This window comes from Alosa pseudoharengus, unplaced genomic scaffold, assembly GCF_046254945.1.
Source record: "Alosa pseudoharengus isolate Yale_2024_CS ecotype anadromous, Long Island Sound unplaced genomic scaffold, YU_APseudo_1.1 YU_APseudo_1.1_scf_14, whole genome shotgun sequence".
NCBI lineage: Eukaryota > Metazoa > Chordata > Actinopteri > Clupeiformes > Clupeidae > Alosa > Alosa pseudoharengus.
The window spans coordinates 23,994,357-24,005,786 of NW_027468609.1; the positions used below are offsets into that span (position 1 = coordinate 23,994,357).

An 11,430-nucleotide genomic window follows, 5' to 3' on the forward strand; every position below is an offset into this window, starting at 1 on the left:
ACAGAGGGTGTCATAATGATCCTACACTTCCAATTTCGTGCAGTTTTGACTATGTTAGGTCACAGATACCTTCAATTACAACACCTCATTTTTACTTTTTTGTGTTTAACTAGGTGGCGCTATACATGAAATGAGTGGTTATGGAATGGGTTGACATGGCCCCTTGAGATCAACATACAAAAAAAAAAAGGTCCTCCTAAACCCCACGGTTTTCGAGATATTCACAGAAAACTGTGTCTGCCCTACCCTCCTTTCGGGGGGGGGGGGGGGGGGTCCAGTCAAGCGGGGGGGTTACAGATCAAAACGAAAAACGATGGTTCCATGCTATCCATGTGGGGTTACATGCCCACCAAGTTTTGTGTACCCCGGTCTTTCAGTGTCCCGGGACTCATTGACGGAAATTTGGGCATGCGAAAAAGAAAAAAAAAAATCTGACTAAACCTATATGACATAATAACATATAAACAACTCGCCATAGACTTCTGACCAGGTGTACAATAGCGATAGCTCCCTAAGTTGTTAATTGCCACACACCTGGGCGCATTGTTTAAAAAATAAACGTGCAAAATAAGGAATTAAACTTTGTGCAGAAGAGAAACAGAGAGCACATGGTGCTTTTTTGGCATATAATGTACAATGCATGGCATGAAATTCAAGACACAATGCCATCACCACTTGTTTGACTTGTTCCCATTTGCCAAGATCTGTCTGTCTGAATTCTTGTTTCTGTCTTGTGTTTCAAACTGGGGATGTACAGCTTCAGATTTCCTCGGTTACTCAACAAAGTTGTGTAAAACCTGAGACAATGGAGCCATGTTCATTTTTACTCAATTATATTTGTTCCCAAAGCACAATTAGCACATAATTAACACAAATTATAAACAAGCATTGAACAGAACCTCACTCACTTGGACAACAAAATATAAAGTTTAGGAGAAAAATAGGAATACAGGAGCAGATAGGGTAAGGAATAACACTATACTCTCCCTATAGTGCTGGAGCCACACTGAAGATATTGTGAGACTATTAAAATCCATAGGGATGGAACCATTGCCTCTGGAGGCCCTCACACTAGGTCCATCCTGGCCACTACGCACACAGTGGCACATATACAGAGTGATTCAATAAAGTAAAAATAACGACAGAATATTATGACTACAATCCACCATGCTGTGACTACAGAAGTTTCCTGGAAACGCCCTAGAGAGCAGGGGTGGTAAAATAAGAGGTGGGTAAACTGAATTTGCGATCACGGTAAGACTGTGCCATGCGGTATCGGATTTTAAAAAAAATGCATTCAGAACATGTTTTATGGTGGTGGAGGTTATTTTCCAATGTTTATAACAATACCAGTGGTATTGGTTGCTATAGTGTTGATGAGTGTACATATTATGAATGTGTGATTTTTTTATGTTAAAAGTGGCAATTGGTGAATAAACTCTTTTGAAAGGTGGATAAACTCTAGGTGGATAAACTCTATTTGATAGTATTCACAAACAGCTTAAATAACCCAGGGTGCTCAGACACATCCATTTTCCATCATTTAGATTTAGCTTTTGCTCAATAGCTCAAAATGCTATTAACGGGACGGTACCTGTGACACATTAAATTAATTACCCCAAAACACGTTTCGTACTATTTCTGTTTGCTGTTTAGTGAGTAATCTGTTAAGCTTCTGTGCTTCCCCTATGGGTAAACCCAAGTTTCACATCACAATGCTAATTGCTGGCAAATCCTTTTGGTCAAGTCTACTGAAATACCAACTTACAGTAAGGGCTCAAAACACCCTAAACCCTCTGTTGATCTATGAGTGTGGAAATTGCATTGGGCCTAATTGTCATTATGTCCTAGTGCATGCTCTCCCAGGCTCTTATGTCCACAGGGTCCTATATTTCCCAGCTCTGGTAAAAAAAGTACCCTGGGAACTCAGGACACTGGAAATTATATAAACACTTGTTCTGCTTATATTTAGCTACAGTGAAAAGTCCTGTGGCAGTGCATTGCATTGATCCTAATAGAAGAGAATTGCTTGAAATAAATGTGGTGTATTATGATTGAATATCAGACAGAGAAAGATAAACAAGATTGACGGGCCTGGAAACTACAGTAAGATTTTGCTTTTATGAAGGACATCATTTCTTGAAAACAACAACTGAGATGATAATCGGGGTCATCCCTACTGCTTAAGTGGTTTTCCCCACTGGGTAAATTAGCTAATTTAATTTCACTGATGTGCTGAATAGTGTGTTTTGTACGCTGTAGGATACTATGTTAATGTATGATGTCTATCACCATCCCTCCACAATTTCCTGCCTAGGGTGCATTTTTGATTCGTCAGAAGTGGGCACACCTGAGTACACACAAGGGTGTTTTAACCAAACTAAAAGTAGAATGAAGTGGGTAGGCTACGCCTGCTGATGTTTCCAGTGCTATCATAGCCGAGGCTACTGCAGCAACAGCGTTGAAATAGGCTTTCTAAAAGAAGAGAACCAGAATAAAGCAGTTCATTCAGTGGCTATTAATATTGTTTACCTCTATCGTACAAGCTAAATAACATAACAATACACTAATCTAACAGGAAGCTACAGTACAAGTCAATTGAATATAATCAAAACTTCCTCAAAGGGGAACATTCTTCATAGTTACTTGTTCCATTTCACATCCACATTCCTTATCTTCCCAAAGGGTTCTCAGTAAGGAAGTCAATCGTACTAAAATTCCATTAAGCAAAATTTGACTTTACCAGAAAGCATTCCATTAATACCCACTGTAACCAGACAGAATATTCTACCATATGACACATGACTCACATGTGGCCTAATCGAATCTAATCTAACAAAGTTTTTGTTTCATTGATGAAAACCTGTGAAGAATTCCCCTATTCATCATTGCAAATGTCAGTCCAAGGAACCCAATACCTCACTGAAATGGTATACCGGTACATTTATAAATGTGAATGAAAGAGTTACTCAGATTCCTTTTAAATAAGGTTCTTCATTCCAGATATCCAGAGGCCAAGCTTGTGACTCTCAATGTGCAGCTCAGCTTGTGACTCTCAATGTGCATCTCAAAACAACAGATAAACAACCTCTTGTGCATGGCCAACACAAACATGTGACTTGTCACAAGGATATGGTAACCTCTATACCATAAGAGACTTGTGACAATGAGACAGCGTTTATGACCATGAGACATGGCAAGTCATAGTTATGGCAAGTGAGTCAGCCAACTGTCTACAGCCCTCTGTTTCTATCCACACAGTGAGTCAGCTTGTAAGGAATTGTCTACCCCACAAATTTGATACAGGATGCGCACAGGATGAAGATCAAATTAAGGCAATTCCCAGCACATGAATCTACTTCTTTCCCCTGCCGCGGCAGGATATCCTCCATTTGAAGCATCTTTCAACATTATTGATGAGCATTCATTCTACTCCTGCAGTACTATGCTGTGGCCGGTTCCCTCCACCAATAAAAATTGAAATTAATGAAACACGCATACAGTACATCACACACAGATACATGTTATATATGGCTCTTGCTCATGAAGCTGTTTCAAAGTTTGCTGCAGCTTTCTTATTTGTTGCTGAGATGATCAGGGGCGGTGGCTCAATGTCCAGTTCTTTTCGGAGGTCCTCTAGGTTCTGGTCCCATCGGCGCTCATAGAAGATGCTGAGGACGCATCGCGCCCTCCGACCGCTACGTAGCGCCCACGGGCCCAGAGATGTAGCTAACGTCTGCAAACGACTGGTACAGAAACACGGAGAGAGAAAGAAGGAAGAATAGAAAGAAAGAGACAGAGAGAGGAGAGAGAGAGAAGGCATGGATGAAATGAAGGGAGAGAGAGATGAGAGGTAAAGAGGGGGGTGATGAGGAAATGAAGGGGAGCAGGATACAAAAAGATGAGAATGAAATGGGAAGGAGGGATATAGGGAGGAAGGAAAAGAAACAAAGGTGGGAAAACCGGGATAGTATGAAAATAAGGAAGTCAGAAATAAGCAGATGGAAAGAAGTAAAAAGGGGGAAGAGAGAAGCTGTCAGGGCCTATAAAAAACATAGTCATGCGAATAGGCTATAAGCTACATCTGGTGTTATTGAAATAGAATAACACATGGTCTGTGGTCATTTCTGAGGAGTTCTATTTGAAGCTCTAGTTAACATAGCATCCATCACACACACCCACACACACAGAGAAGTGTGTATAAAAGGTATCCTGCTCTGCAGTAGCATGCAACGCTGACCGTATGTCCAAAAATGGTGATTAAACAAAGCAGCACGTCTTTTAGTCAGACTGTGTGTGAAGTGTAAAGTGATAACTGAACATTATATGAGTCATGTAACAAAAACTGCATTGGAAACACACACAATAGTCAATAGTTTCACAATGCAAGGAAGTTTTCAGGTTAGAGCATTTGAAAGAAAACTCCCAATACACTTCCTTGTCTGGCTTTTCTATTTAGCTTTGTGTTAATTCTTAAGATTTAAGCAATAAACCCAGAGAGGCCGCAAGTTACACTGATGTAAGAACAGCTATGAGACTTTGTTAGGCACGATGCTCCCACCTTAGCTGTTCTAAAATCAATGTAACCTACGGACTCGAGTAGCTTATTGCTTTTCTAAAACGGTTACTACATATATCCGACAAGATTTCATAAAATAATGGCACAGCAACAAGAAATGTAACGATTTATTCATAGATAATCATTCTTCCACCAAGAAATATATTTCCTCTAAAAGGTTGCCAAGCAACGTTGAGGCGCAGCAACTTCAACTTTTGTATCAAGTTATGGTAGCGCAGTAATATAGAACGAAACCTGGTCAGGGTGTATGTTTGTGCTGGATTTTACAATGGCATCGAACACGATTCAGCCAATCATAATCAAGGACCGGAACTATCCGTTTTAGAATTTCATTTTAACTGACACTGGGGAGTATCAACATCAAAACAAGGGATTTAGATGAGGCTATGAGCAATAGTACACTTATGCTTTGTATATACCAAAACTATGAGTAAAACCATACTCATGCTTTGACTATCTAAAGAATGTACTGAGTAATATATCAAATAAACTGTATCATGTATCACACAGACCACATAAAACAAAACCAAAAGCTTAAGTAAAGGGATAGGCACCTTGAGGACAGACGCAGCGGTCCTAGGGCTGCTCCCATAATGCACATGGGTAGACCTGTTTGTGCAGCCTCAAACCACTTCACCGCTACTTCACCTGTGAGACAGATGACAGATGGTCAACAAAAATACCCACTATTTACCCACCTCCCCATACATCATAACTGATGTTTACTTAGAAAGGTCTATGGCACTCAATTTTATTATGCAGAACCAGATAACATCTAGGTGTAACAGAACTACACTTAGAGGTATACTACACAAAAGTAAGAAAGTAAAAAAGAATAATTGAAAATTAAAGATTCTTCATTCAGGTAAAATCTATGTAAATGGTTCAATATCCATCACATAAAAGAACAAACACATATGGCCAGGTGCTGTAAATGTTTGATGTGTGTTTTTGTTACGTTGCTATGTGAAGAGTAGCTTGAGGAAATTAAGTTATGTTAGGACAGACAGCCACAAATAGATGTGTTATGTATCTATGGTCACACAAAGATACCAGGCATCTTAATATGTTGGGGGAATTTACTTTACAGTCATACAATAAACTGTCATTTTGACACTAGATTGTTGCCACCCCAGCTACATTACAGAAAATGCACTGGTTACATTAAGACATACAGTCACGTGACAAAGTTAGCACACCCATGCTACAGTTGACTAAAAAGAGGAATAAAAAATCATCTTTTGGAAATTGATCTTAATGCCTTAATTAAAAAAATTAGTAAAAATCCAACCTTTAAGGACATCGATTTTCATGGGGTACTTTCCATAAGATCATCTCTTAATGCAAAACCAGCTATTAGGCTAACTGAAATAAAACCATGCCAATCTCTAGGTATGGTGAAGGGTATGTGATGATGTGGGGCTATTTTAATTCCAAAGGCCAAGGGAACTTTATCAGGATGCATAGTATCCTGGATCCATTAAATAATTGGCCTTTAAAAATAAAAATCTGCCTGCCTCTATGGGAATTTAACATAGGGGTGTGCTCACTTATGCCCCCTGTATTTTAAGGAAGAACATTTATTTATTTCCGATACATTATTCATTCACAAGTAACATTGGTGTCCTTAAAGGTTAGAGATTTACTCATTTTTTAAATTAAGGCATTACGATCAATTCCTAAAAGATTATTTTTTTATTCCTTTTTAGTCAACTTTAGCATGGGTGTGCTAACTTTGTCACGTGACTGTATGTTAATCTGATATAATTTGTCTTTTTTGATTAATCATAATACAATCTCACCCAGCATGTTGGTGGGCATTCCTAGTAAAGTGTGCAGAAGGTCATGAACTTCTCTGTATCGCTGCATGACATATGCCAACTCCTCATTATCCACAAACTTCACATCCGCTCGGGAGTCTGGTGTTACTCTCTGAAATAAAGAGAGCAATGGGCTTATACAGGTATTCCAGGGTCTGGCTATGAGTAATGAAAATGGCCCAACTCGAGGGGCGGCACCAAGCATTCGAAAATATCACTGCACACAATTGGATAACACTACGACCAATGTTTACTGAGTGACTCGCTGAGCAAATTCATATTGTGCTCTTACGAGAACTCTGGATTTCCAGGGTAATCTTTCTCTGTAGTATTATCAACAATTTAATACAAGGTAAGTTAAAAGTGTGAGGCCTTAGTTGGCAGTTGTATTATTTTTACACGGTATATGTCTTACTTAGGACCTTCATATTCTGCCCGACCCACTTACATTTTCCTCTAGGAAACGGAGGTATTCCCTTCCAAATGAGCCATCTGGAAGGGTAGCCATGTGGGCCAAGTCCAGAGTAGATAGGCGGATACGTGGCCGCTCTCTGAAATATAATTTTTCAGAATGGAAATTAAAATCGACTACAGACTACAGTTGGAGATATCAACTACACATAATAAAATCCAAACTACAGTCGCATTGAATGGGAGGCCGAAGCTCTCAGTATCGTTTGCATGTTACTTTTTATTGCAGTTACACTGGCTGTACAATCATTACATTACATTACATTTGGCTGACACTTTTTAACCAAAGCGACTTCCAACAAGGGAAACAATCAAGGTAGAGTGTGATAAGGACAATTTAGTGTAGTAAGTGCTACTTCCATACAGTCAAATGTCTAGTCAGTGCTAGAATGCCTGAGTTTTTGCTGTCTTTCCACTTAAAGATGTAAACGCACACAGGTATATCTCTTTATGTAGACTGACAGTTGTAATTATATTTTTAGCCTAGTGAGTGGTGGTGAAAGAAGCAGTTTACTTTGACGGTTTCACCTTGCCATATACGTTTCCATTGTAAAGACATAACAGAATATAATAAATAATATACTTGAAAAATGACAGCAAGCCTAACATGTACTATATAATTTAGTATACAATGTAAATTGTATTGATTAGCCTAATTAAATGTAAAGACTTACAGGGAGGCTACACTGGGTGCGTTACTGAAGCGTTCTGTTAGCGTACTGTAGCATAAAAATAGTTGTAGCGTACAAAGACTTTTTCGAACGTACGTGCCTCTTTCACGTCTGGTGTAGGCAGTTTCATTGATTACAGTGCAAGCTTATTGTAGCAGACACAGCGCAAACAGAACGCTTCAATTACATGCCCCATATAGCCTCCCTGTTAATGGTTTACTTTTCAGCAGTCAGAAGCAGAGGCCTACGTGAGAATAGTGTAACCTTCAGGGTCATTCTTCATCCGATCACGCAACTTCATAAGGGCCAGGTGTCCTGTGGTTTCCCCAAGAACTGCAACCATGTCTGTAATTTTGAGTTATGGACATCGTTCAAAGCAACAACAATCCAAATGTCCACAGCCCTCTGGTAAAACACCTGGTCACCACCACAAAAGGTGATGAATGAACACGAATGATCCAAGCTAAAGGATAGCTGTTTGAAAGGCCTACGTCACTAAAAGAACCCTAGATGTCAACATCTGTGTTTGTTCAGTAGGGCCTATCCTGTCATTAGTCACTTTTGTTCTCACATGAATAATTGGGTAGAATCCCTTAATCTTCATAGCCAAATAATAACAATCTAAATGATTCAGTGTAACTTTTGTGTAACAAACTCAGGTAACCACAGAGTTTGAATAGAGGTGAGCAAATTAGTTGGGTACTTTCCAGAGAAAATACTATATGCAAGTCAGGTATTAATTGTTCACGGTCAAAATGCCTGTGGTGATAGTCGGGATAAACAATCTGAGTATGGATTGGATTGACAGTAAATTAAATAAAGGTTTATCACACATAATTTTAGACAGCCAAATTACCTTTAAACCAAGCTACCAGTGTCCGACAGTGTGGTAAAATGAATGGAATTATTCATGATGAGAGATGAATAAACTTAAGGCTTTCGAATGGGGGTTGGAGGGCATCCAAACAAAATGTAGAGTAAATAATGTTTCACATTATGTAATTCCTCAGTGCTGTCAATATTCTTAATGTCTAAACACCACTGAAGCATTACTTTGACTATTATTAGAGCTGTGTCAATAACAAGTCTGGCTGGTATCAAGCACTAGCTGAGAAATGTCTGACATTGGGGTGATGATCAAAAACACATGTTTAATAACATTATTCAAACAGATCTGTCAGGAGTATCCATATTCAATTTTATTTACATAAATTAACTTCATATATCAAATTATTGTAAGACCTATTATAGCAATGGAAAAAGTGGTGATTGTGTTGTTGTGTAGCCTACTCTTACCATGTCTGTAAGGGTTCTGAAGAGCTGCAACCCCAGATCCAACTGCTAGGAGAGCTTTTTGAACGGGGTTAGTGGGAATGTGTCCTGGGTATAAACAGTGATAAGGGTTTTCAGGAAATGTACCATGTTGTCGGGAGGGCACTGAAGGAAGAGCAAAGTTGCAAGATCCCAGTCAACTTACAATATTATTAAGACACTGCTTTTTTGTTTATGTAAAGCACATTGAATTACCTGTGTATGAAATGCGCTATATAAATAAATTTGACTTGACTTGATCCTAATTTCTTGCGACGTTTACAAAGCTGTGTTCTTGACACCCCCTCCCCCCAAGTTTGTATTAGCAAACCTACTGAGTCTGCACATTAACTTTTTAGTGCTCTCATTCATAATGCAATTGTATGGTATGGAGTGGTCAGATATTTTACTTTTCATTCAAATATATCTACACGAATACCAAACCTCATAGGTCATGCAGAGCTAAATGTTTCTGTCCCTCTCTGCTAAACTGGGCAAGCTGTTAAAACCCCTGTCATTCTGTGATCATGCCTGCTTTTAACCCATGACATTTTGTCACAAGAGTAGCGTACACATCATCATCAATGACATAGTATATTTACTGACTAGAGTACAGTCTAAAAGCTAAACCCCAAGTCCCAAACATATCGTGTCACTTTGCTAATAAAGCATCTGCTCCCGTGACTGCCTCATATCAACCAAATAAAGGTTACAACGGGACGTCAACCTTGCAGTGCCAGATCTGGGCATTTTATGACTGGGTAACGTTACCATAACAGGTAATGTTAGCCGACCCATTTTAAATTAAGTTACATATGACCAGTTAATAAACTGATGGCAACACTTTTAGTTACCGGAGAATAGGCTACACGCATACAGCATCATTGTTGATGTTAGCTAACAGCTAGCTGCTAGTTGTCTAGCGTGCAACAACCAAAACAAGCGAGACTAAAAAATAATAATAAAAGCTCCCTCGTGCCTGTTTCCATAACACATCATACCTCCACATATTCCCGCTAATCTGCAGTTGTGACCTAACGTTAGCCACAAACTGGACCTTGATATGGAAAACATGAGCAGGCAGAACGGCGTCCTTCTCTGCGGACTGGGCTTTTCCTTGTCACTGCTGCATATGCGCACAATGCGCAGGCTATGTTTGAGTCGAATCGACGGCGTAGCCCTCTCCGTCTCGTATTCCCTCCATTCCAAGCCCTCCGCCGTCGCCTGTGTGTGCACCCCCAAATAATCGTCGTCGAGATGAGACAGATCACAATGACTGTGATTGTCAACTCGCATGTGTGTTGAACCATGCAAGCGCAATGCAGTGGGGAAAAAAACTCACAATCCACTGTTAGAAGTACAACTGTAATTCTGCTACCTCAACGCACAGTATGTCAATCGAAATTGAGCTAAGACATTTTGAAATGTGTTCCTTACTGCTGTCATGCATTACTATCAAACACTGGATAGTGGGTGACTGGTAGCAGCATTTTAGCTGACAGAACCACGGCAAATTAATCAAAATGCTATTGGTTTGCGCTACAGTAGCACGTACATAACAAAGCAGGCAACGGCGTCACTGCGTGGAGTCGACGACAGTGTTGCCAGATGCCAGCAAGGTTTTCCAGCCCAAAGCCTCGTCAAAAACCGCGAGAATGCACAAAAAACCGCCCAAATTTGCTTTTGCTTGTTTCTCATTTAAACACATTGAAATCATTAACAAGCTTTAAAATTACCCATTTTTGGACTTAGCCTATCCAATTTCAGAAACAATATTCAATCAAATGAACGCAAAAGTAGGCTACACGGACCTCAGTCAGACTATTCTTCTATAAGCTTATGTTACGGAAAATAATGCAATAAACGTAGACTATCAATGAGTCTGTTTGTGTCAATAGACGCTTGGAACAAAAGCATTCAGTAGGCTAGCCTAACATAAAAACATTGAGTGGATATATGAACATACAAAATAGCCTAACGCACAACATTTCAATTATTTATAATAGCAACATGACATGCATATTCATGTATAACATTAGATGAAATCGCATTGATTATAGAACAGGGGTGTCGACTCTTTGCAGAGGCAGTGCGTTCATAACTGGTGGGCCAACTCTAGGCTACTCAAAAAAATATTTTCATAGGCCTATGCCAAATGTAGGCTAAAGGCTTGAGTTAAACTTGAGTCTGACACCTGTGATTTAGAACAATTAATTAATACATAGGCACTATCTATTCCCTGAGACAGGCAGTTAGGCCTAGAGTTTTCATGAAAATCGCGCTGAACATAGGCTATTTAGGACAGTGTCAGTGCGCTCTTTGCAGAAGCAGTGCGTTCATGCATGGCAACTCTATACACGCAAAAAATATTTTCATACGCCAGATATAGGCTAAAGGCAAACTTGAGTTTGACACCTGTAATTTAGAACAATTAGTAGACCTGACAGGCAGTTAAACCTAGAGTTTTCATGAAAGTCGAGTTGAACGAACAGGGGTGTCAGTGCGCTCATGCAGAAGCAGAACGTTCATGCATGGCGGGCCATCTCTACACAAAAAAGTTCTAGTAGGCTTTGTCAAA

At 39.6% G+C, this 11,430-nt stretch overlaps 1 protein-coding gene across 6 annotated transcripts in view; it reads right to left on the reverse strand.

The window, feature by feature from the left end:
* Positions 1-816: 816 nt before the first annotated feature.
* coq4 (coenzyme Q4 homolog (S. cerevisiae)) overlaps positions 817-11,430 on the reverse strand; it is a 28,540-nt gene continuing 17,926 nt past the window's right edge. Inside the window, exons 1-7 of one of the 6 annotated variants that reach the window (XM_076284290.1) lie at positions 10,408-10,428; positions 8,838-8,978; positions 7,790-7,886; positions 6,848-6,950; positions 6,382-6,511; positions 5,134-5,227; positions 817-3,746 (exon numbers count right to left, since the gene is read on the reverse strand). In XM_076284290.1, the coding sequence (XP_076140405.1) occupies positions 3,542-3,746; positions 5,134-5,227; positions 6,382-6,511; positions 6,848-6,950; positions 7,790-7,884 (627 nt within the window). In that variant the 5' untranslated portion in view covers positions 7,885-7,886; positions 8,838-8,978; positions 10,408-10,428 and the 3' untranslated portion in view covers positions 817-3,541. The other 5 variants (XM_076284286.1, XM_076284287.1, XM_076284285.1 and 2 more) reach the window with 5 other exon arrangements.